Genomic DNA, 26,771 nt, shown 5'->3' with positions numbered 1-26,771 from the left:
AAGGCATGAGCTAAATGACTGTCTGTGCCTTCTTCTGTGTTCTCTTATATTCAGCCTATATCTTCAGAAAAGGGGATGATGCTGTGAGTTTTCAACATGAATATTTTACCCCAGGTTGTCCACTGTAGAAGTACCTCCTCAGGCAGAGGAAGAGATGTGTCTCCTAAGTGATCTTCAACCTAATCAAACTGACAATAAACATTGACTATCACTGATGCATCAAATACAGAGTGCTAAACAGGACAGCATATAAGGCCAGGTGATTTATCTCAAAACACATAACTTTTAGCTGGAACACAAAAAATATGGACACAGAGAATATTAAAAAGTCATCTAAATACAACTTTATTCATGACAAAACTATAGTTTCAGCTTATTTAAAAATGAGGTATAATTTCTGTCCTGATAACTTTTTGTCTGAAAATTTTTTTCAAAGCCTGCTTCACATCTTTATTTCTCAGGCTATAGATCAAGGGATTCAACATTGGACTTACAAAGGTGTAGAAGACAGCAATTATTTTGGATTCCTCAACAGTCTTGTCAGTGGGTGGTCTTACATACATGCAGAAGAGAGTCCCATAAAATAATGTGACAGCCATCATGTGGGAACCACAGGTAGAGAATGCCTTGTGCCTTCCTTCAGCTGATTTGATCCTTAGGATGGCAGCAATAATGAAAATATAAGACACCAGAATAATTGTGAGGGAACTGGAGAGGTTGAAACCAGCAGATATCAACATGGCATGTTCTTTTATAAAAGTATCTGAGCAGGAGAGCTTAATGAGTGGAGGGTCAGCACAGTAGAAGTGGTTGATGACATTGGATTTACAGAAGGTCATACTGAAGGTCAGGATGGCTTGGAACAACCCATCTGAGAAGCCATAGACATAAGGGCATATGGCCAAGGAAATGCAGACTCGCCTGGACATTTTCACACTGTAATGCAGAGGATTGCATATGGCCACATAGCGGTCATAGGCCATGACTGCCAGCATGTAAAACTCTGTGAGGAGAAGGGCGATGAAAAGGTAGCACTGGATAAAGCAGCCAACGAAGGAAATCGTCTTCTTGTCTGATAAGAAATTAGTCAGCATCTGTGGAGTGGCCGTTGAGGTATAACACAGATCTACAAATGCCAGGTTACTGAGGAAGAAGTACATGGGTGTGTGAAGGACAGAGTCCAGGCTGATCAGGGCCACCAGGCCCATGTTACCCAAGACAGTGACAAGGTAAACAAGCAGAAACAGCACAAAGAGGAGAGGCTGGATTTCTGGGCGATCTGTGAGCCCCAGCAAAATGAATTCTGTAATTTCAGTGCTGTTTGTGAGGGCCATTTCCTGAGAGTTGGGTTTTGGACTCATGCTGTGAAAATATAGGTAAAAGTGAAGATATGGTATAGTCCAGGAGTTTCCAACCCTGTTCTCAGAACTATCAGCATCTATGGAATGCTAAGAAGGGAGAAATTGTCTTTATCCTCAGTAGAGCACATCACTTGGTTATCTATGACCAAATCTTGAGCCCTGGAATCACAGATACAACATCGTGTTACAGACTGAGGAAGTTATACTTACGTATGTAGCAAAACACACAGAGACACACACAGAGTAGACACAAACATATGCATCCACATATGCATGTACATACATATGTGTGTTGCATCAACTATAATAAAAGAGTTCATGAATTTGCAACAGAGATATGAGGAATGCATGAGAGTGTTATTGAGGAAGAGAAGGAAAAGGGAAACGGTAAAATTACATTATAACCTCAAAAATTAAAGAGATCGTTTCTGTAAATAAATATTTTTAAAATAAAATTTTAATGACAGTTGAAAATGTTTTTCTAAAAATTATACCTTCTGAAATAGATTATATTATGATCTTTTTAGTATTCTTACTAAGTCCATGTTTCATTTGTGTAGTAATAAGGGCCGCGGGGCTGCGTCCCCAGCACCCCGGCTGCCTGGCTAGCTTATGCCCGAAATAACAACACACAAACTGTATTCATTTAATCACTGCTTGGCCCTTTAGCCCTAGCCCTTACTGGCTAATTCTGATATCCCAATCAACCCATCTCTAATAATCTGTTAGCACCGGTCTTAGTGAGCACCGGTCTTACCAGGAAGATTCTAGCCTAAGTCCATCCTGGGTCGGAGCTTCATCGTGTGCATCTTCCCTGGAGCTGGGAGCATGGCGTCGCTCTGAGGCGTCTGCTCCCGAGAGGAGAGCTGTGGAGTCTGAGCTCACTTCCTCTTCCTCCCTGCGTTCTGTTCTGTTTCCTCCTCCCACCTATCTTCTAACCAATGAGGGCCAAGCAGTTTCTTTTTATTTAACCAATGACCTTCCTCCATCATTTCCCCTTTTTCGGTTTAAACAAAAAAAAAAAAAAGGCTTTAACTTTAACATAGCAAAATTACATATAACAAAACAGTTATCAAGTAAAAGTTACAATGATCTTTATCATAATAACTAAGGAAAACTATAACTATAACTAACTATTCTTAACTCCATCAAAGACTCCAGAAAGATACAATACTACCTAAGCAAACAAGAAAAAAGCAACTTTTAAAACTCTAGAAATGACAGAGACATCTCACTGCCTGGACAGTCACCCAAAGTTCCTCTGTACCGTTGGGGCATCCATCTTCAGCCTTCAGGCCCATGGTATCCAGCAGACATTTCCATAAAGCAGGAAAATTCAAAGTCAGTTCAGTCACTATCTGTTGTGTCCTGCAGAATGTCTCACAGACTCTTTCATGAATCAGGAACCCCAAAAGATCATCTTACCATAGGCAAGTTCAGTAGTCCTCTCTCTGTGGGTTCTCTGTGTCCAGTTTATACAATAGTCCAGGCAAGAGCAGTTTCTTGCCCAAATGGCTATCAAACTCCATAAGGTGCCTCTTCGATGCCCATCTTCTTCTTGAAGAAAATTGGTGCTGCCAGGAGCAGACATGTCTTATTGTCATGAAAAGCCCTAAGTTATTAAAACATTTAAAATGCCATATTCTATAATCTTTGAAAAATATGAAGAATGCCTATCTAAAATATATCTATGTACATCTAGAAAATCTTAACTAACGTGACTACAAACTTGACTATTATGATTATCTATTAACAATCTATATTTCTAATTATACATTACATTTTTAAATGAACTATACAATCACAGTACCTTAATCAAAATCAGAAACACATATACATATAAAAAATGACCTTAAATTTATATCACTAAAACAAAATCCATATCAATGTAAATTATTCATATCTCTATCATATCCCCCTTTAAATGTAAAAGTACGTTTATAAACCATATTTGGGAACCTGGGCGCAGTTTTTTCTCTCCAAACTGCTTCCTGCTGAATGGGGGCGTCGTTAATTAGGTCTTTCATGGTATAACCTGTGTGCTAGTTTCATCTCAGTTGGCAGTTGAGCGAAGCAATTTTCTGAAGGTGTTCACACCAACCCTTCAGGAGGGTGTGGTCCATCATACCAAATCGGAATAGAAGAAATGAAACAAGGTCTCATCCTCTGTGAAAACAAAGTAAGAAACTCCTTTCCAAAGCATCATGTCCTTAGATCCACATTTCAAATTCAAGGCATTTTCAAAATATCTATGTTGGATTAGTTCAGCAGCATTTATAAACAAGTATCTTTTAGTAGTTTTTGCTCTTTCCTCAGCATTCAAACAATTCAAAGAGAGCATAATAGCATACAGTATCAAAAGTCTCTGTATTTTCCGTCATCATGCGGCTTTATTTTAATCTCTATTTCATTTCTTTTTACTTCTATTTTATATTCTTTGTATATCTTTGACCTGGAATAACTCTGTAGACCAGGCTGTCCTTAAACTCTCAGAGATCTGCCTGTCTCTGCCTCCCAGGCATTGGGATTAAAGGTGTAAACTACTACACCTTGAACTCACAGAGATCTGTTTGCCTCTGCCTTCTAGGCACTGGGATTAAAGGCATGTGCTACCATACCTTGAAGTCACAGAGGTCAATCTCCCTCTGCCTTTCAAGTGTTGGGATTAAAGGTGTGTACTACTACACACAACAACTCTCTTCCTTTTTTTGTTTGTACACGTGAAGAATCCTGGTTAAGATGTGGTCCCTCCTATCATTGGCCCATCCTTATCTGTCCTGTCTGGGCTTCAGCCTCATCCTATAAGATAGTCCTACAAGCTGTACTGTGTGAATTCCTTTACTAGAGACAAGTGCCCCTCAGGTTGGCAAAATTTTCCTTCTCCCAGAATTAGAATCTTGGGAGAAATTCCCATTTCTTTGTGGTCCTTTGTTTCAATATTCTGAGAGCCAGATTGAGAGACACAATGTCTCTTTAGAACATCTTAATTTTTCCCAGTTAGAACATGAGTTTTGATTGCATGAAGGCAGAAGAAGAAAATGCAAGCTGGATGTTTCCAGGAAGCAAAGGTACTTTTCCCCTGAATGACTGACACTTGTCAGTGAATATACTAAACTTCAGTATCTGCCATGAAAGCTGTCGAGTGGCCTGAATATGCTTTTAGAAGACAGTTCAGCAGGGGAAAATACCACTGTGCCATTCTGTGCTCGTAAAAGAGGAGTTACGCAAGTATGTTTCAGATGAACAGAAGAAACATAACCAGCTCTTCTTGAACAATCATTGTTACGGTGACTTAAAACCTGAATAGTCAGAACATACTAACTGCTGTTAGAAGCACAGTTCATACTGCTCAGAACTGACCTCCTTCCTAGACTTCTTTGGTGTGCTCTTAATCACAGGAAATACCAAGATTCCTGTTTACCACTGATTTCATAATTAAAGAAAATCCTACCTATTTAGGAATTAAAGTTAAGCGATCTCTAAAGCAGGCCAAATTAGTTACTTGGCCTGATTTAGAAAGCAGTTATTTACACCTGAATACAGAGAGGGAGGAAAAACACAGACCAACTTACGGCTCTGACATGCACCACTCTTCTTAGTCTCTGTAGAATTCTCTTGATGCTCTATAAAATGTAAAAATATTCCCCTGTTTATAATTGCTTGAGGGAAGTGGGCCAAACTAAGCCAATCTGCAGAGGGAATGAAGAATGGGAAGATGAGCCTCACAGCGGGGACCACTTCTTGGCTTTAATAGGAGCATTTGGGGATCCAGAAACTAATAAACTACCTCAGTTGGCTTATATTCCACACTTCGATATTTAAAAGTATCTTTAATTTGAGCTCTGCAGAGGACATAGTTTATTGTCTATTTAATATGCTAAAAATAAATTAGGCAAACTCAGTCACTTTTGTCTATTGTTCTCTAAGAAATTATAAAATCCTATTATTTGATGATTGAAGTAAATAATAAAAAAGAATTCCATTTAAATTAAAATTCTAATAAATAAAAATAATTATATTAATAGCGATAGTGTTCAAGTGTGAGATGCTGAGCAGGTGAAACCACTTGTTTTTAATCCTGATGATATGATTCTTTTCCCTGGGACTCACAAAGTGGAAAGAGAGAATAGGTTTCTCAGTTGTCAGTTAATTGCAACAAATACCCATGGCATGTACATACCTATACAATCCCACCCATGCTCATAGGTAAATCTAATTAGAATTTTTTAAGGACCTCTTCAGAAACTGCAACCATTCTTTAATATTCTTCATTCTTCTCAGTATGTATATACTTATTTGGAGATTAGTTATTTTACTTGAATAAACAAAGGGAGTGTTTTTCTTATTTTATTTATATGTGTGTGTGTGTGTGTATGAGCATGAAAACACTCCCAGATGTATTATGTAATAAATGTGTACAAACACATATACATATTTAAATATATGTATAAATGTTTAAATCATGTAACAACATTTAAGCATTTAACAGAATAAATAATATCAACTTTTATATGATATAAGTTTTTATATATGTCTACAATGCACGCATGTAAAAAAAGAGGAGCATGCGTTATTTTGGAGCTTCTTTTATATTGGTATTGTGTTACATTTTTTCTAAGCATGCTATTCCAAGTTTAACTGGCATCATGAATTCCAACACCATAACTTCATAACCTAAGTAGTACCTTTGCTAAACACAACATGTACTAGAAATGAATGTCCCTAAATTTTCAAGATGAGCTATACATTTTTGTGTGCTCCTGTCCCTTCCTCCCTTCTTCTCTTCTACCATCTCAAATGACACATGCTCTAATTAACTCAGGAGATCTTGTCATTTTCCCCTTTCCGTGTAGTTCCATGTATGTCTCTTTGAGGTCCTCTTTGTTGTCTATATCTTTAAATCATTTGCTCCCTTATGAGCCATAAAGTCTATTGAATGTGTCAAAGATGAGCAACATCGGCAGCTGTTTTAGATTCAAGAAAGATTCAACTCTTAGCCTATGTACTTGCAGAGAGACATGTCCTTCCTTCTCCCCCATCATGACACAGAGATCTAAATGGAACTTTTGGGTTGTCTTTCAAGTTTGCATGCAGTAAGGCATGCAAAGTATGGTTTAATATATCAGTACATTCTAGAAGGTCTCCCTAGTTTCCCCATTTATTGCATATAAGAATCAAACACATCACCATTAATACTTTTCCATATTTCTTTTTGCTTTATTAATTCATCTTGTAACTCATTTGAGATTAAGAAGAAATGAGTATCTTTTTCAAAATATTATTACTTTTAATTATTTGTAGACATTTGTGTCTGCATGTGTTCATGTGCACATGAAAACAGATGTTTGGTGATATCCAGAGGTACATGACATCCTGAAGCTGATGTTACAGACAGTTGTGTCCCAGACATGAGTCCTGGAAACCAGACTTCTTTAATCCTGATTGTACAAATGCCTTGTTTTTTACTTGATAGATAAAATTATCACGATGATTTTTTGCTTTGTTTGATAACCATTCAGCTTAGCTCCAAAATATGGAAAAGTCTAGCTCTAGGTATGAGTTATAAACCTTCAAGTTGTTGGTCACAGAGAACTTATTGACTTCCTAAACAGTATAGACTATTGCCATTACTCTTGGTGATATACTAGAACTTGATGTTAAGATCCTATCTCTGAAGAGATCACACACTGGGGTCACAGGACATGGAGAAGTCAAGTCAGTACCTACCTGGAGCATTCTTCTATTGTCTAGTTTAAATAGTGCCATAAGGTGCAATATGGGATGCTTAGAGAGAAAGCCATGAATAGCCTGACTCAGAGGTGAGCATGGCAACCAATGCTAACAATCAGCCTGGCAAGAAATGCTTGTTGTTGCAATGAATGTTATTAGGATAACCAGCCAAATTCTGCCTTAACATAAGGCTTAATCCAAGAGACAGAATTCAAGCCTTGTACTGTAACCTGAGTCAATAACCTATGACAGGATAAAAGTCAGGCCCTAGGGAAGAATCTACTACTATTATATGATAAATGAACATAATACCAAGATATCATCTAAATATCCATCCTTACAATCATTAATTAGTACTTCTCTCAATCGTATTCAGAGAAGCTTCTCCTGATGGGAGATGTCATTCTTTATATGTGTTGTTTTTATTAGTTAATGAATAAAGCTGTTTCAGTCTATGACTTGGCAGAGTAAAGCCAGGTAGGAAAACTGGACTGAGGTTTATAGAGAGAGTAGGTGAAGTCAGAAAGATGCCATGGAGCTGCCAAAGGGAAAAGACACAAGTCAACCACCAAGGAAACAAGACATGTAGAAAATGAGGTAACACCATAACCTTATGGCAATACACAGATTAATAGAAGTGACTTAATTTAAGACATAGAGCTAGGTAGGAATAGGCTAGATGTAAATATTCGGGTCTGGGGAGCCAGGAAACATACATTCTTCATTGCAGTGGATGGCACTGTATATAGTATTATAACTGTATGACGTTGTACACCCATTAATATATGTGCTTTACCCACAAATGTCTGATCAACTTAAGTTATAGAATAAATGTTATGCATTGTACTTGTTGCAAAGTCAACAGAATGGATATTGTATCTTCATTCACTATGCTTGAAGTCTGGACTTGGAGAAAGACATCAATTAACAAGCAAAATGTTTCTTGCCTTGAGTTTTTGTATTTACTACGTGAAGGGAAACTAGCCCAGTGGAACGTGTGTCTCTGGCAGACCTTGCCCTTCTCTCCCATTCCCTCTGACTTGCTAAAACATTAAATTATATTCCTAAAAGAAGTCACCAAGATCTATTCCATTTTTTTGGCCACTTCTTCCACCTGAGGCTTACTACCAAAGTTCAGCAATCAGAAACCCCCTATGCTTCACCTAATTAAAAAGCCCAGTTGAAATTAACAACCTCATTCTAAAATGGGTTTCTCCCAATCTGTCTTCTCTCTATTCAAAGGCAATTATTTGCCACCTTGGAAGAAAAACTCCTTCCACCTTCCCCTTCATCTTTGTTCACTATCTCTTCACCAAAGCATCCTAGCCCATTCTAACACATATCTCCCCTTTTCTTCTCTTAAAATTATACCTGCAAGGTAATTTTGATGGGGGAGAGTCTTCTGTTTTGTGTTAATTTCATTGGTTAAATAAAGAGACTGTCTTGGCCCTTTAATAGGACAGAAAATTAGGTAGGTGGAGTAGAAAGAACAGAATCCTGGGAGAAAGAAGCAGATTCAAGCAGTTGCCATGATTCTCCCACTCCAGACAGACGCAGGTTAAGTTCTTTCCTGATAAGCCAGTTCGTGGAGTTACACACATTATTAGAAATGGGTTAGATCAATATGTAAGAGCTAGTCAATAAGAGGCTTGAACTAATGGGCCAGGCAGTGTTCAAAAAAAGAATACAGTTTCTGTGCAATTATTTCGGGACATAAGCTAGCCAGGTGGCGGGAAGCAACCCTGCTGCTCATATTACAACAGGGTGCACCCAACATGGGGATAAATCCACTTAAAAAACCGGAGAGGGCTTAAAAAAAAGAAAGAAGAGAGAGTTTAACACAGCTTTTGTCTGTTTCTGGGTGGCTGCTGCAAAGAAATTGTCCTGACTCAGCAGCAGGAAAAAAAAGCTGCAGTTTTAAAATGCCGACTTTCTGGGCTGTGCCGCCATTGCGATCTCTGTCTGGCTCCTGAGGCAGACAGAGCTTTTGAATGGAGCATTTGGACTAAAGTGCTAAGGCTTGCTTGATGGTAATGTGGACTGCTGTGTGCCTGGAACTGTGTGTGGCTCAGGGACACCAAATGGCTCTGAGGCAGGAGTGGCTCAGCTCCTCCATGCTGAACTGTGCTGGTCTCAGGCAGGAACTACTGTAATTTCCATAATAACAGGGCAGTTAAGGTTTAGACTCCGCAGGACACAGACGGTACCATATTACCCCTACATGGTGCAACTTAAGTTTTTAAGAACTGCTTAACATTTTAAGAAATGCTTCTGGATAGTAAAAAAATTTACAGATTCACAATAAAACAGATTCAGACATAAAAGACCACTAAATGAACCACATTGTTGGATGAGTGTACGTAGGCTTGAGAGAGAGAAGAAAAAGAATATAGAGAATAAAGTTAATGGTTTAAAAGAAAGGGTAAAGTCTTTAAAGAGACAGAATAAAGTGATAGAATAAAAATAAGCCACATAAAAATGGAAAATCACAGAGTCTGGATTCTTTGTATTATTGTGTTTTCTTTAAAATTTTTGACTGTAAAGGAGCTAAGTACAGAGAGACATTTCATTATATGGGCTGCCAAATGGAACCAGAATGGATATCATAAGGGTATTATGACTTCAGAATTTGGGTCTAAGGATATAATGTTTTGGAGAGAGTCTTCTTTTGTTTTCACAGAGGATGAGACTCTATAGATTGCTTCTATGCCAATATGGTATGATATACCATGCCCTCCTGAAAGGTTGCTGTGAACACCCTCAAAAAATTACTTCACTCAACTGCTGACTGAGATGAATCTAGCACACAGGTTATACCATAAAAGACCTGATTAACAGCGCCCCCATTCAGCAGGAAGCAGTTTGGAGAGAAAAATCTGCACCCATGTTCCCAAATATTCTTTATAACTGTTCTTTTACATTTAAAGAGGGATATGATATAAATATGAATAATTTGCATTGATATGGATTTTAAGGTCAATTTTGTTATATGTATATGCATATTTCTAATCTTTATTAAGGTATTGTGATTGTGTAGTTCATTTAAAAATGTAATATATAATTAGGAGATATAAGTTGTTAATGGATAATCATCGATAATAGTAAAGCTTGTAGTCATGTTAGTTAGATTTCCTAGATATGTAGAGATATATTTCAGTTAAATAGGCATTCTTCATATCTTTCAAAGACTACAGAATATGGCATTTAATGTTTTAATAATATAGGGCTTTTCATGACAATGAGACACTCTGCTCCTGGCAGCACCAATGTACTTCAAGAGGAAGATGGGCATTGAAGAGGCTCCTTATGGAGTTTGATAGCCATTTGGGCAAGAAACTGCTCTTGCCTGGACTATTGCTTAAACTGGACATAGAGAACGCACAGAGAGAGGACTACTGAACTTGCCAAAAGGTGAGATGGTCTTTCGGGGTTCCTGACTCATGAAAGAGTCTGCGAGACATTCTGCAGGACACAGCAGAAAGTGACTGAACTGTCTTTGGAATTTCCTGCTTGATGAAAATGTCTGCTGGATACTATGGGCCTGAAGGCTGAAGATGGATGCCCCAACAGTACAAAAGAACTTTGGGTGACTGTCCAGGCAGCGAGATATCTCTGTCATTTGTAGAGTTTGAAGTTTCTTATTTCTTGTTTACTTAGGTAATATTATATCCTTCTGTAGTCTTTGATGGAATTGAAGAATAGATAGTTAGGTATAGTTTTCCTTAGTTATGATAAAAGATAAAGTAGATGTAAATATTGTAACTGTAATTCTTGTTTGATAGCTGTTTTGTTACATGTATTCTTACTATGTTAAAGTGAAAGCCTTTCTTTTTTGTTTAAACAGAAAAAGGGGAAATGATGGGGGGAGAGTCTTCTGTTTTGTTTTAATTTCCTTGGTTAAATAAAGAAACTGCCTTGGCCCTTCAATGGGACAGAAAATTAGGAAGGTGGAGTAGACAGAACAGAATCCTGGGAGAAAGAAGCAGATTCAAGCAGTTGCCATGATTCTCCCACTCCAGACAGATGCAGGTTAAGTTCTTTCCTGATAAGCCAGTTAGTGGTGTTACACACATTATTAGAAATGGGTTAGATCAATATGTAAGAGCTAGTCAATAAGAGGCTTGAACTAATGGGCCAGGCAGTGTTAAAAAAAAATACAGTTTCTGTGTAATTATTTCGGGACATAATCTAGCCAGGTGGCAGGAAGCAGCCCCGCCGCTCTCATTACAACATCATTTGCTGCTTTTTTGGCCAGAGTTAGAAAGCAGCCACTTTAACTCTTCTACCCTGACTAATTAAGTGTTGCTCTGTGAAAACAGGTGTTTAGGTAGTGTTTGTGCCTAATTCGGGGCCTTAGTAGGGAACCTCGCTGTTCCAGAATCCCCTTCACAGTGTGTCTACAGTAATGTTCTTCCACAAAAACTCATGTGGCAGTTTCTCTACTCAAGGAGGCCTTACTCAAATGTTATTTCCACTGAGAGCTGGAAAATATTTAGACTTACATAATTTAATTTGTCACTTGGTTTTCATATTATCGAGAACGTGGAAATATGCAATGATACTTTAAGAATAGAATGGATACATGTATCCTGTCTAGTATTGGCATAGAATATATCAATGCAAACATGTTATTTGAGTCAATATTGATATACCTAACAATGCTAGTTAAAAGGGAAATAGTTTGCAGAAGCACAGAGGAATTTCATCTCCATCAAGGTTTATAATTCTACAGATAGATAAACACCTAACCACTGAGAAAACTCTAATAGTGATAAGATACATTAAGTTACAAGATGCGTTTTTCTGAAAAAAAATATTTTAGTATCAAAATATAATGAATCAGTTTGATATCATGTAACAATTTGGGAGTTATAACAAGGGTCTCATTACCTTATTTTCTTTTTTGGTTGAGGTTGAAAATTGTTCCTCTAAACAAATAATCAATAAATACCTAAAATTAATAATACATGTAATACAAACTTTATTGCATTTTTGAAGAAAGCTAACTCCTGATAAGACCAAAGAAAGAACCAATAAAATAAATATATTTGATAATATGCAAAATAAAAGGTATTTTTAAAATATATGACAAAAATGAGTTAAAATGGAGACTATGCATGTGTATAACTAAGTAGCAAGAAAATTATAATACTTTAAGATAAAAATCTCAAGTAAATTTAACAATATAGAAATATAATAATTGGTAAACAGACAATACAATGCATTAGGCTTTATCACAAAAGAAACTAGAACAAGCAATGAGTAGTCTAAGCTGTGATCATAAGATCAGAATTACACAGATGCACAGGAAGACCATTCATTGATAAGGTTAAAACATCAATGGAAGCTAGCTATTCACAAAGAACACGCAAGGCCCTGTACCTGTCTTGGCAGGAATGAGGATGTTCTCAAGGGACAATTCTGTTCCTCTCTTCGCTATCACACTACAGAAACAATGGATCCCCACTACCACCTCCACTGGAATACTCTAGAAATCTCATGCTGGATAGAGGAAACTCCTGAGAATATGGTGCCAAATAAAGGGGAGCTTATTCCCCTAGAGCTGATTGAGAACTTGTCAATTCATTTCGCAGGAAAGACTAGAGCTGAGACATTGGAGATTGACAGGACCACAGAGCACTTTGACCAAGACTTTATAATTATGCATAATTCCTGCCTTGTATTTAAATCTAATACTTAGGATCACAAAGATGGACTTGGGCTGTCACTGTACGCTTTTCCTCTTCTTCTAGATGTGGCCTTATTGAATAAATAATTTTTGCCTTTGTTTTCTCTGCTTCTCACTGTTAACTGTGTTTTTAGTTGGGCTACTGAGGAGGAGTCCCAAAGCCTGGCGTATTAGAGCTGCCAAGATCATGAGGCACAAACACCTTCCATAACTCTAATAAAGGAACGGAGATGTTGCAAATTGAGTGTGGTGATGGTTTGTTTGTGCTCTAACAAATAAAGCTTGCCTGAAGATCAGAGGGTGGATCTAGCCACTAGTTAACATTAGAGGCCAGGTAGTGAGAGCACACACTTTTGTTCCCAGAACGTGGGGCCTCATGCCTTTGATCCCAGTCCATATGAGTGAGCCATCCACCTTTTATCCTAGCACTAGGGAAGTGGAAACAGGAATATAAGGCAGGAAGAGACAGGATCTCAGCCATTCTTTCTGAGGATTTTACAGAGGTAAGAACTCTAATGGCTGGCTGCTCTGCTTCTCTGATTTTTCAGCTTTTACTCCAATATCTGTCTGTAGGATTTTATTATTTGACCATTTCAAAACTAGCTACAATTGACAGTCATATGCAACTATAAAAAAGCACAAAGCACAGTCGACAAAAAAAATATACATTTCAAATAAACATCCATATGCAATGATGTCATTAGTTCAGCATTGTCAGTTGAAAGACACATTTTCAAGAGATAATATGATGAGTTATATATCCAAAAAACATTTTATTGCCTTACAATATGTATTAAAAATAAACAAACAAAACTTCTTCTCTCTATGGATAAAAAAAAATCTGCAAAGACTGAGGGTTCACTGAAGGTGGCTCCAGGATTTATCCCTACTGCTTGGACTGACTCTTTGGAACCCATTCTCTTTGGATGGGGACCTTGCTCGGCATGGTTATAGTGGGGAGGGCTTTGGTCCTTCATTGGAGCAATGTGCCTTACCCTCTCTGGGGAGTGGATGGGAGTTGGTGGGGGAAGGTGGAGGAAATGGAAAGAAAGGAGAAAGTGAAAACTGGGATTGGTATGTAAAAATGAAAAAAGATAGTTTGTTTCCTTTTGAAATAGAAAAGAAAAAATCTTCAAAAAATGGTAGCTATCACAGCATTCAATAATTATATAATTTACCTCTATAAGTCAGTGTGGGTCTTATGGATACAATAATCTTTATTGATTAAAATAAGCTCTGTCCCTTCTCCAGTTTTGAAATTATGATTCTACAAAAAAAAAAATCACCAAACTTACATTTTAATTCCCAGCTAATGAATAAAAACTAACTAGTAAATTCTACACATGAATTCAGAAATAAAAATTTTAAGCAGTGGCAGAAGAAGGTTTGTTTATTTAAAACACTTTGTCAGTTAATAAGAATGTTTTATATACCTGTAAGCCTGTCAACTTCACTCAGCAATTATTTCTGTATAAATTTTCTTATCGCATTTTTCACATCTTTGTTCCTCAGACTATAGATGAATGGGTTTAACATAGGACTTACAAAGATATAAAAAACAGCCGCGATTTTCCCTTGTTCTACAGATGTCTGTGAAGGGGGCCTGAGGTGCATGCAGAACAATGTTCCAAAAAAGATGGTCACAGCTGTCAGATGGGATCCACAAGTGGAGAAGGCCTTGCGCCTCCCCTCCGCGGAGCGGATTCGCAGGATGGCTGTAAAGATGAGGACATAGGAGATGAGGATGATGGTGAGGGAGCAGGTGAGGTTCGATCCGGCCACCACAAACATGGCCGTTTCCTTCACATAGGTGTCCGAGCAAGCAAGGACCATGAGAGGGGGGTCTGCACAGTAGAAGTGATTGATCTCATTGGGTCCACAGAAAGTCAAACGAAGCATCAGGATTGTCTGTATCAGACCATTAACAAAGCCGTAAATGTACTGTACAGCTACAAGAGAGAGGCAGACCCCTCTGGACATTTTGCTAGTGTATAACAAGGGCTTGCAGATTGCCACATAGCGGTCGTAAGCCATCACTGCAAGCATGTAATAATCTGTGATCACAAAGGCGATAAAAAAGTGGAACTGAATAATACAGCCAATAAAAGAAATGCTCTTTCTCTTGGATAAAAAGTTAACCAGCATCTGAGGGGCAACGGTGGTGGCATAACAGAGATCCACAAAGGAGAGGTGGCTGAGGAAAAAGTACATGGGGGTGTGAAGCTTAGTGTCACTTCTGATTAAGAATATCATGCTCACGTTGCCAACCACTGTGATGAGGTAGATGATTAGGAAGACCACAAAGAGCATAGACTGCAGCTCTTCTCTGTCTGTCAGTCCTAGGAAAATAAACTCAGTCACGGCTGTGTAGTTTTTCTTTAACATTTTGCTTATTTGGCTCCAGACAAGGTCTAAAGAGGAAAAAATTTAAAGCTCATAAATATTGTACATGAAACTAATCATCATTCTGCATGATCCTGAACCCTCTTTTTTCAAACTTGTAAATGCACATGGAAGAAAAATGAGCCAGTGCACTGGAGAAATAGCTCAGAGGTTAACAACCCTTTTTGCTCTTGTAGAAGATTGGATTCAGTTCCCAGTATCCATCTGGAACTTCAGGACCAGAGACGACACTGCCCTCCTCTAACTTCTGCAGTCACAAGGTACACACATGCTGCACATACACACTTGCTGACAAACTACTGATATACATGAAATTAAATAAGCAAATCTAAAACAAATTAAAATTAAGCAGCTTAGGGATGTACGGTTAATGTTTAAAATTCTATCAAATTCATATAGAATTCTTTGTGTGTGTGTGTGTGTGTGTGTGTGTGTGTGTGCGAGCACGCAAAATTTTTCTCAATATTTTCTCTGTTTTCCCTAAACATGGTTTTCCTCCCCCAAAACAATTTTTGCCTAAAATGATGTTTTTCTCCAAATATACTTTAAGATTTCCTTTTACAAATGTTAGCCTTTGAAACTTAAATAATTTTCCCTAGCTAATTCAGCTGGGGGATTAAACTGAAGCATGACACATATCCATGTAAGCATAAGCTCTCTCTACTTACTCTTCTGATCCCAAGATATCTTCCAAGCTGATCCCTCATTCTTCAGCTGAAGTTCCTCATCCCAAATAGCTTACCTCACAAAGCTCTCATACCAACAAAACTCTTGGTTTATAAAAAAAAATAAGATTAGTATCTGCTTTTTTGCTCATGCAGAAAAATAATTGTTTTGGGAGAGAAGGCACAAGTCAATATTAAATATTTATGTCCACAAAATATTCATACATAAATGTATATGGCATACATGAGAGAATTAAATTCTATACATAGACCTGTGTGTGTAGATGTACATGTGCATACATTGGTTGGTGTCATGTGCTTGTGAGGAGCATTGAAAATTTTGTGCTAGGATGGTAGGGGAGAGTGAAAATATGCTGAGAAACAATTCCTCAGACCATAATGAATTGCTACATCTTTATCTCAGTCTAAGACTCATAGAAAGTTTCAATCAATGCTAAAACATAAATTCTACACAGGTTTCCAAAAGCATAAATTCTATATTCATTTGTAGCATGATGAAACAATGATCATGTTATGAACCTACCTGAGATAATACTGCAGGCATTACTGCAGAAATAAAGAGCTCCAAGATATTATACCATGGGACCCTTGCACTCTTTTTGATGCCATAGGGCCACACATAGCAGGGGTATTACCCCACTCTTTCATGACAAGCACAGTACCAGGGACAGAAAGAAGTTGTGTACCACTCCGTATAGCCTTCTTGCCCTTTGTTATTCTACAAATAAAGAGTCAAGTTTTCTTGGATAGGGTATTAAAATACAAAAGTAAAGTTATAATTGGTAAATGAATACCTGCTCTGAGAAATATAGATGATCATAAGTAGTGATATTACTAAGTCATTAAAGTAGAATTCAGGTAAACACTTATTTTGTCTGTTAAAATGCGTACCTCTAGATATTAAAATTGAGAAATGATGATCGCTGCTCCTACCTGTGAAAGGAGAATGACTTTGCAATGGCAGCACCAATGTAAAGTCGCTGAGTAGTTTATAAGAACAAGCTCTCACAGAACCAATTCCCAATGGTTCAATTACCACTTAGAAAAAGTAGTTTGGATTATGAAAAAGCCCCAGCTTCCTGTTCAAAATCCCTAAATCCATTGAGAACAGTTTTTCCCACTCTTCACAGTCATCAGAAATACAAATCTTCCAAGAATGGGGAACCAAAGGACTCTTTTCTTATTTAGTTTGTGCTAAGGATCCTTATTTTTAATTGTTTTTCTTTATATGCATATACTAATTATATACTGCTGATAGGGGCCCCAGGATGAAGCCCCCACTTTTTATCTAATACTAAGCGGTCAGTCCTGAAATCATATACATAAAAACCACTCAGCAGGTTGCATTTGTATATTTATGTTTATATATTCGCATATAACAACAATAAAAATCAGAGTATTAATTTGAAAAGGAGTAATAGGGCAGAGAGAGGGTTGAAAAGAGGAAAAAAGAGTAGAAATTTATTGATTTATTATTATTTGTTCTTTATATAGAACCTTGGCTATAGCGCTGGTTAGCCTGAAGCTTCCTGTGTAAACCAGACTGGTCTAGAGACTTAAATCTTCTTGCTTCTTCTTAGAGTGCCTTCTGGGTTTAAGGCATACATTATCACACCTGACCTTAATTATATTTTAATTAAAATAAAGATTACTATATAAATAAAATAAATATTTTAAAATATACAACATTTTGAAATATTGACTGACTATTTTGGAGTCTAGAAAGTGATGAAGGTTCAGTCAACTTACCTTGAACTGGCTGTTTACCCATTTTGAACCTCTCATCTGGCTTTTTTAATAGAAATAACAATTACTACTCGTGTATTCTCAGATATAGCCAGTCAGATGAGAAGACTCCCTCTTTGTTCCAGTTGTATTCTCTTTTATTCTCATATTTCTAATTATTTCCCCAATCTGGAGTTATAGACTTACATGTAATTAAGTTGGTGTTCACTAAACTAAAGCTGACTTTGACTAATGGGAGGTACAGGGAAATGTCAGAGGCAGGGTAAGAAAAGTACCTATATACCATTCTCATTCACTTCTTGTCTTAACATGAGAATGATAAGGTTTCCTTGTCCATATAAGAACTCCTTCTTGAACATGTCTTGTGGAAGGCAGCAGCTTAAGTTGTTTATTCTGGCTCCAGCTCTCAATGGCTTTGGAGCAGGAACACCGTTCTTTCTCCAGGACCTCAAAGTGGGGATTTTTTTTCTGTCATAAGCCTCTTTTGCTTCATTTTCATTAAGGTCAGCTTTTAAGATTACATTTGTTCTTATTCATCATTAGATTCTTTTAAGCTCAGAAAATAGAGCAGAACCTTGCTTTAGTGTTGTAAAGAGACCTCTTGTTGGTTCCTGGCTTCTCAGCCCCAAAATAATCACACAGAAACCATATTATTTAAATCACTGCTTGGCCCATTAGCTCTAGCTTCTTATTTGCTAACTCTTACATCTTAACTTAACCCAGCTCCATTAATCTGTACATCAGCATGAGGCCATGACCTACCAGCAAAGTTTCAGCATGTCTGTCTCCAGCAGTGGTTCCATGGCGTCTCTAAATTCCTTCTTCTTTCTGCAAGCATTCAGTTTATTTTTCCCCACCTAGCTCTGTTCTCCTATAGCTCTGCTATATGCCTAAAGTCAGTTCCTTTATTAACCAATGATATTCACAGCATACAGAAGGGAATCCCACATCACCTTGGTGCTGTATCTCCAATCTAGACCAGAATGACAACATCTTAGGTATTCAATACAATGGGATAAAAATAACCACAATAACTATTTTATATTTTGTTAATGTTTGAAGTGTTTCTGGTTTGCCAGTGTTAAAGGTTAGAAGGATTAATGAATCACCCTCCATCTGGGTCTTGATTCAATTGCTCAACTGAGAGTCACATGATACTCAAATACTAAAATTACTGGCAATATGGTAGGCAAATTCGTGTTTGACCATGCTGCTTGCTTGAGAATTAATTTTCTTTTCTGTCCCTTTGTATGTACATAACATAGGTATGACAGAACACGTATTTAACACCCAGTATCAAGTCCTACAATGCTCTGTGAAGGCAGGAATGCAATATGAAGAAACCAAGTGGTATTGGCAGGAGTACAATTTGGCAAAGCATTAACAACACGTGTTAAATGTACAGAAGTTCATATATTTTAGACCCAAATCAGTGGCACCTTTTCAGAGATACATATTTATAATTGCATGAAGTATGTCATCAGTATTTCATATCAACAGGAAAGCACAAATACACAATTGTTTCTTCAGAACAGATGCACACGCTATGAATATATGGTATATGTACAGGGACTGTAGGAATGAAAAGTGCTCCTAAATGAATTACTATGTGTAAGTCTAACTATGTTAGTGAAAATACAATTGGGAAAGAGAAATGACCAATTTCCTTCTATGAAGTTTGAAATCTAGCAAAACCATGGCATACTAACCGATAAATATACAAACAGCTATCTACTAAGGTAGTTATACAGAGGGTCTAGAAACTTTCAAGTATTTGCTGCAGGAATGAGGACAGAAACAGAACCAATGAGGGAGAACTTCTATTTCAAATACCAGAAATAACTGTGACATCATAAGAAAATCTGATAGAAATGACTTGAATTTACAAGGGAAGATATTATATTATATTTTTGTCTGTTAGTGAGCTGCAAATAGTTTGCTTCAAAATAAACAAATGCCATCTTAAAATAATTAAGCGTTATAGGTGGATATCACCTTAATTGTATGTGGACTGCAATTCTCTAAGAACAGACAATACAGTAAGTTGAAATATGAGATTTTTGTACATGCAAAGTAGCAACATGTTGGGCTGGAAAGATGACTCAGAAGTTAATGCACTGACTCTCTTCTGAGGACCTGAATTCCGTTCTCATTACCCACCTAGTAGCCAGCTGTGAACTCCAGTTCATGTAATTCCTCATTCTTTTCTGGACTGAACAGGAAGTACATGAACCTGATTCTCAAACACAAATGAAAGCAAAAAACTACTTACATAAAAAAATTAATAAATAGATCTCAAAGAAATGAAATCTTAAATATATATGTGAAAATTTCAACAATATGACAAAAATATACAATGGAAAACCTATGTCTTTACATTAAAAAGTATCTAAATATATAGGTAGGAGAAATAGTTTAATAATTGATAATTCTAAATGGATAGAAAAATATAAACACTATAATATTAAAATAGGCAAAGGATGGGAACATATCACAAAAAAACAAAATTGAAACACAAATGTGACTGTTAAAATATAATGAGTTTTATGCAAAAATAACTGTACATTAATATGGCTAAGAATTTAATTAATTTAATTTAAATTAAATTATTATTTATTTGCAAACACTAGGCAATGATAACAGAAGGGTAGAAGAGCAGAGGCACACTAGTGGGGATTCATGCTCAATAACAGAAAAATACAAAGCCCTGCTAAGGGAAATTTGGTATTTCCATCAAAATCGTATGTACAAAGATTACATCAGATTAATAAAATTATTTGAAAGCTCTATCTTGCAGTAATAATCTCAGCCATATCTCTGAAAATTTTATGAGTTAACATCTAAAATTTCAAAAGGAAAGAATTGACCTACTGTGGTGGGCAACTTTCTGGAAAATACTTTGAAGAACACACATACCTATGAATAAAGGAAGCTACTGCTACAGCAGTAGGCAATTCTACCTTTGATAACAGATCTACCATGTTACAGATTTACTTTACAGAGCATGGGCAGTATCTCCAGTCCAGTTTTAGAATTCTTTTTTATTCATTCAGGATAGTATGTAGCAACTACCTTACAAAACAGAATACACTACTGTAATTTATATCATTTCTGAGAGACAGAAATTAAAAGTAATCAGTGTCAGAAAGTTACTAGGAATTGTTTTAGAGAGCAAAGAGCTTGAACACCTCTCAACTTACTTCATGAGCACTCCCTTCTTGACAACTTTCCTGATGGCTCTTTTCACATCTTTGTTTCTCAGGCTGTAGATCAAGGGGTTTAACATCGGACTTACAAAAATATAAAAGACAGCCACAACTTTCCCCTGCTCAACAGACTTCTCAGAAGGAGGCCTGAGATACATACAAAACAAGGTCCCATAGAAAAACGGTGACAGCCACCAGATGGGATCCACAAGTGGAGAAGGCCTTGCGCCTCCCCTCCGCGGAGCGGATTCGCAGGATGGCTGTAAAGATGAGGACATAGGAGATGAGGATGATGGTGAGGGAGCAGGTGAGGTTCGATCCGGCCACCACAAACATGGCCGTTTCCTTCACATAGGTGTCCGAGCAAGCAAGGACCATGAGAGGAGGGTCTGCACAGTAGAAGTGATTGATTTCGTTGGGTCCACAGAAAGTCAAACGTAGCATCAAGATTGTCTGTGCCAGACCATTTGCAAAGCCATAAATGTACGGGGCAGCTCCAAGAGAGAGGCAGACACCTCTGGACATTTTGCTAGTGTATAACAAGGGCTTGCAGATTGCCACGTAGCGGTCATAAGCCATCACTGTGAGCATATAGTAATCCGTGATCACCAGGGCAATAAAAAAGTGAAACTGTATGAAGCAGCCAACAAAGGAAATGGTTTTTCTCTTGGATAAAAAATGAACCAACATCTGAGGAGTGACATTGGTGGCATAACAGAGATCCACAAAGGAGAGGTGGCTGAGGAAAAAGTACATGGGGGTGTGAAGGCTGGTGTCACTTCTGATTAAGAATATCATGCTCACGTTGCCAACCACTGTGATGAGGTAGATGATTAGGAAAACCACAAAGAGCACAGGCTGCAACTCTGCTTGATCAGTCAATCCCAGCAAAATAAACTCAGTCACTGTTGTATAGTTTTTCTTTAACATTTTTCTTACTGACATCAGACAAGGCCTGAAGAATGAAATAACAATGTAACTGGATTTTCTTCATTATGCATTATGTCAATCACATTATCTGATGCATTTTTTTTCAGTTTTTCAAACTGTTAACATAGGTAACATAAAGAGAAGCCTAATAATCATTTGACTGATGTTATAAATATCTAAATTAATAGAGAAATTGTGACAGGAAGCAGAAAGGCAAATAATATACAGTAGAAAGATAATAGGTCGATGGATGTTAGATTGATCAATATATAATAGCTAGATCATTGGTTCTCAATCTTCCTAATGCTATGAATCTTTAATACAGCTCCTCATGTAATAGTGACTCTCAAACATAAAATTATGTTTACTGCTTCTTTATAACTGTAATTTTTCTACTGTTATGAATTATAATATAGATATCCGTGTTTTCTGATGTTCTTAAGGAACCCCTGTAAAATGATTGTTTGTCCCCCCAAAGGGGTCATGACATACATGTGGAGAACTAATGAACTAGATAGATACATAGATAAATTATATATAGACAGATGATAGTTGGATGATAGAAAATGTAGCTATAGTTTTAATGATGTTCTAAGATTTTTTGCAAATCTTTTCATATCTCAAGTGTCTTATGGTTGACAAGTATTTATCACATTTCTTTATTATTTCCTTGAACATACAGAGCAAATGTTTTTGTTCTTATATGTAATCCTTTTGGGGGGATGTATCTGAGCCTTCTCTATTTTTCTCACAGCTAAAGGGGTTTCAAGAACATGTTGGGCTGGAAAGATGACTCAGAAGTTAATGCACTGACTCTCTTCTGAGGACCTGAATTCCGTTCTCATTACCCACCTAGTAGCCAGCTTTGAACTCCAGTTCATGTAATTCCTCATTCTTTTCTGGACTGAACAGGAAGTACATGAACCTGATTCTCAAACACAAATGAAAGCAAAAAACTACTTACATAAAAAAATTAATAAATAGATCTCAAAGAAATGAAATCTTAAATATATATGTGAAAATTTCAACAATATGACAAAAATATACAATGGAAAGCCTATGCCTTTACATTAAAAAGTATTTAAATATATAGGTAGGAGAAATAGTTTAATAATTGATAATTCTAAATGGATAGAAAAATATAAACACTATAATATTAAAATAGGCAAAGCATGGGAACATGTCACAAAATCAAAATTGACACACAAATGTGACTGTTAAAATATAATGAGTTTTATGCACAAAATAACTGTACATTAATATGGCTAAGAATTTAATTAATTTAAATTAAATTAAATTATTATTTATTTGCAAACACTAGGCAATGGTAACAGAAGGGTAGAAGAGCAGAGGCACACTAGTGGGGATTCATGCTCAATAACAGAAGAATACAAAGCCCTGCTAAGGGAAATTTGGTATTTCCATCAAAATCGTATGTACAAAGATTACATCAGATTAATAAAATTATTTGAAAGCTCTATCTTGCAGTAATAATCTCAGCCATATCTCTGAAAATTTTGTGAGTTAACATCTAAAATTTCAAAAGGAAAGAATTGACCTACTGTGGTGGGCAACTTTCTGGAAAATACTTTGAAGAACACACACACCTATGAATAAAGGAAGCTACTGCTACAGCAGTAGGCAATTCTACCTTTGATAACAGATCTACCATGTTACAGATTTACTTTACAGAGCATGGGCAGTATCTCCAGTCCAGTTTTAGAATTCTTTTTTATTCATTCAGGATAGTATGTAGCAACTACCTTACAAAACAGAATACACTACTGTAATTTATATCATTTCTGAGAGACAGAAATTAAAATTAATCAGTGTCAGAAAGTTACTAGCAATTGTTTTAGAGAGCAAAGGGCTCGAACACCTCTCAACTTACTTCATGAGCACTCCCTTCTTGACAACTTTCCTGATGGCTCTTTTCACATCTTTGTTTCTCAGGCTGTAGATCAAGGGGTTTAACATCGGACTTACAAAAATATAAAAGACAGCCACAACTTTCCCCTGCTCAACAGACTTCTCAGAAGGAGGCCTGAGATACATACAAAACAAGGTCCCATAGAAAACGGTGACAGCCACCAGATGGGATCCACAAGTGGAGAAGGCCTTGCGCCTCCCCTCCGCGGAGCGGATTCGCAGGATGGCTGTAAAGATGAGGACATAGGAGATGAGGATGATGGTGAGGGAGCAGGTGAGGTTCGATCCGGCCACCACAAACATGGCCGTTTCCTTCACATAGGTGTCCGAGCAAGCAAGGACCATGAGAGGAGGGTCTGCACAGTAGAAGTGATTGATTTCGTTGGGTCCACAGAAAGTCAAACGTAGCATCAAGATTGTCTGTGCCAGACCATTTGCAAAGCCATAAATGTACGGGGCAGCTCCAAGAGAGAGGCAGACACCTCTGGACATTTTGCTAGTGTATAACAAGGGCTTGCAGATTGCCACGTAGCGGTCATAAGCCATCACTGTGAGCATATAGTAATCCGTGATCACCAGGGCAATAAAAAAGTGAAACTGTATGAAGCAGCCAACAAAGGAAATGGATTTTCTCTTGGATAAAAAATGAACCAACATCTGAGGAGTGACATTGGTGGCATAACAGAGATCCACAAAGGAGAGGTGGCTGAGGAAAAAGTACATGGGGGTGTGAAGGCTGGTGTCACTTCTGATTAAGAATATCATGCTCACGTTGCCAACCACTGTGATGAGGTAGGTGATTAGGAAAACCACAAAGAGCACAGGCTGCAACTCTGCTTGATCAGTCAATCCCAGCAAAATAAACTCAGTCACTGTTGTATAGTTTTTCTTTAACATTTTTCTTACTGACATCAGACAAGGCCTGAAGAATGAAATAACAATGTAACTGGATTTTCTTCATTATGCATTATGTCAATCACATTATCTGATGCATTTTTTTCAGTTTTTCAAACTGTTAACATAGGTAACATAAAGAGAAGCCTAATAATCATTTGACTGATGTTATAAATATCTAAATTAATAGAGAAATTGTGACAGGAAGCAGAAAGGCAAATAATATACAGTAGAAAGATAATAGGTCGATGGATGTTAGATTGATCAATATATAATAGCTAGATCATTGGTTCTCAATCTTCCTAATGCTATGAATCTTTAATACAGCTCCTCATGTAATAGTGACTCTCAAACATAAAATTATGTTTACTGCTTCTTTATAACTGTAATTTTTCTACTGTTATGAATTATAATATAGATATCCGTGTTTTCTGATGTTCTTAAGGAACCCCTGTAAAATGATTGTTTGTCCCCCCAAAGGGGTCATGACACACATGTGGAGAACTAATGAACTAGATAGATACATAGATAAATTATATATAGACAGATGATAGTTGGATGATAGAAAATGTAGCTATAGTTTTAATGATGTTCTAAGATTTTTTTGCAAATCTTTTCATATCTCAAGTGTCTAATGGTTGACAAGTATTTATCACATTTCTTTATTATTTCCTTGAACATACAGATGCAAATGTTTTTGTTCTTATATGTAATCCTTTTGAGGGGATGAATCTGAGCCTTCTCTATTTTTCTCACAGCTAAATGGGTTTCAAGAGATGAAGCTATATAGCTTCATGAAAGCAAGATCTCCTCACATGTGCTTCTTCATTTGCATAGTGTTCTTTCGGGCTATAATTTTCCTCACTCTCATACACCTCAAGTAAACGTTTACCAAGAAATATTTTTTAACTCTTCATACACGGCTCAAGTTCTCGCTTGCTCAGTACATTTTGCTCATATAGAAAATATTTGGTATGGGACAACAAAAAACGCATTACCTACTTCATGTATTCAAAATATATGTATGGCTACAGTCCATGAGCAATGAACATTATGGCTATGGATGATTCTTGGTGATAAAATAAATAATGTGATATCCTACAAGACTTATTCCATGACATCTGAATATTTGTGAATGGTGTAAGTGCATCTGAGCATGCCAGGCCTGGCACACTTGAAATTCACTCTCCCACTAGTGCTCCTTGTGGCTCAGCTTTTCAAAGTGTCCGAACCATTGGTCTTTGGTTTTCCAACAGAGTCGTGACTAATTGGCTCGTGTCAAGTTTCGTTTCCAAGTGAGAAAGGTAGTTTAGACAACACATCTTCATGGAATCTATCTCTGATTAATTTTTCATAACAAATAAAGTTTAGAATCATGAACGTGTCCAGTTTTTCAAACAAATGGTTATAGAAATTATGGCACTATACTTTTACTATACTGTAATATCATGAATTTAAAAGGAATCACAAAAATTACTGACTACCATCTGATAAAGCAAGTGAGAATAAGCATATAATTACTGAGAGTCCGCAGAATACAACCATGCCCAGGAATATGCTCTCCATAACCTTATTTTAAAATCTTAGTTGTTTTTGGTTCTAGTTGTAGGACTTGAGTGAATTATTAACATTATTGTACTTTAGTGTTCTAACTCATGAAATATTTTTATATATAAATCAATTCTATGTGAGGAAGTTAATACAGGAAACCCTTATAGGTACATCTGACATGTAGCAACTGCTTAAGAAGTTTTAGTGATTAGAATCATAATGAAGATGAGAGCCAGGTTGTGAGAAAGATTCATAATCAAAGCATGAACTCCTTAAGAACTAAGGCTGTGGTTTTTATAAGTTTATGGATACATAAACACCTAGATAATTGTTTTTCTATTGGAAGCAGACAATAATATTGATAGGTAATACTCTTTTTGGTCTATCAACTTTTCCATTATGTGAATATACACTTCTTGGTCATTATAAGTACTTTAACCTGAGAACAGAAGCATTTCAATGTAATTGATCCTTAATTCAAAATTATAAGTTGAAAGTCATTTTAATTTACCAATTAAAATGTTTGTTTCAGTTCCAAATTTTCAATAAAGTGTGAATATCCTACCTGAAGCAGAGTAGTTCACAATGGTGGCCTTGATATGCAGACATTCGGGATTTTATAACAGAATTGTTCCAGAAGGAGCAA

At 36.8% G+C, this 26,771-nt stretch overlaps 4 protein-coding genes across 4 annotated transcripts; all 4 read right to left on the bottom strand.

The window, feature by feature from the left end:
• Positions 1-377: 377 nt before the first annotated feature.
• LOC121466339 (olfactory receptor 5M11-like) lies at positions 378-1,334 on the bottom strand. The gene has a single exon (XM_041680003.1). It carries the CDS (start codon positions 1,332-1,334, stop codon positions 378-380), a length of 957 nt encoding a protein of 318 aa, XP_041535937.1.
• Positions 1,335-14,241: 12,907 nt separating this feature from the next.
• Positions 14,242-15,165, bottom strand: LOC121466526 (olfactory receptor 1030-like). Its single transcript, XM_041680281.1, has one exon. It carries the CDS (start codon positions 15,163-15,165, stop codon positions 14,242-14,244), a length of 924 nt encoding a protein of 307 aa, XP_041536215.1.
• A 5,646-nt stretch (positions 15,166-20,811) lies between these two features.
• On the bottom strand, positions 20,812-21,763 carry LOC121466533 (olfactory receptor 1030-like). The gene is given in 2 exon segments (XM_041680288.1): positions 20,812-21,000; positions 21,002-21,763. Coding segments are annotated over 2 exon segments (939 nt in total). The 5' UTR covers positions 21,752-21,763.
• A 1,875-nt stretch (positions 21,764-23,638) lies between these two features.
• On the bottom strand, positions 23,639-24,589 carry LOC121466532 (olfactory receptor 1030-like). Its single transcript, XM_041680287.1, has one exon. The coding sequence runs from the start codon at positions 24,575-24,577 to the stop codon at positions 23,639-23,641; it is 939 nt and encodes a 312-aa protein (XP_041536221.1). The 5' UTR covers positions 24,578-24,589.
• Between the last annotated feature and the right edge of the window lie 2,182 nt (positions 24,590-26,771).

The sequence above is a fragment of the Microtus oregoni genome, unplaced genomic scaffold (assembly GCF_018167655.1).
Source record: "Microtus oregoni isolate MIOR12 unplaced genomic scaffold, Mior012 000033F_ref0000390, whole genome shotgun sequence".
Lineage (NCBI taxonomy): Eukaryota > Metazoa > Chordata > Mammalia > Rodentia > Cricetidae > Microtus > Microtus oregoni.
Note: the sequence above shows the minus strand (reverse complement) of the source record. Positions and strands in the feature narration are given on the sequence as shown.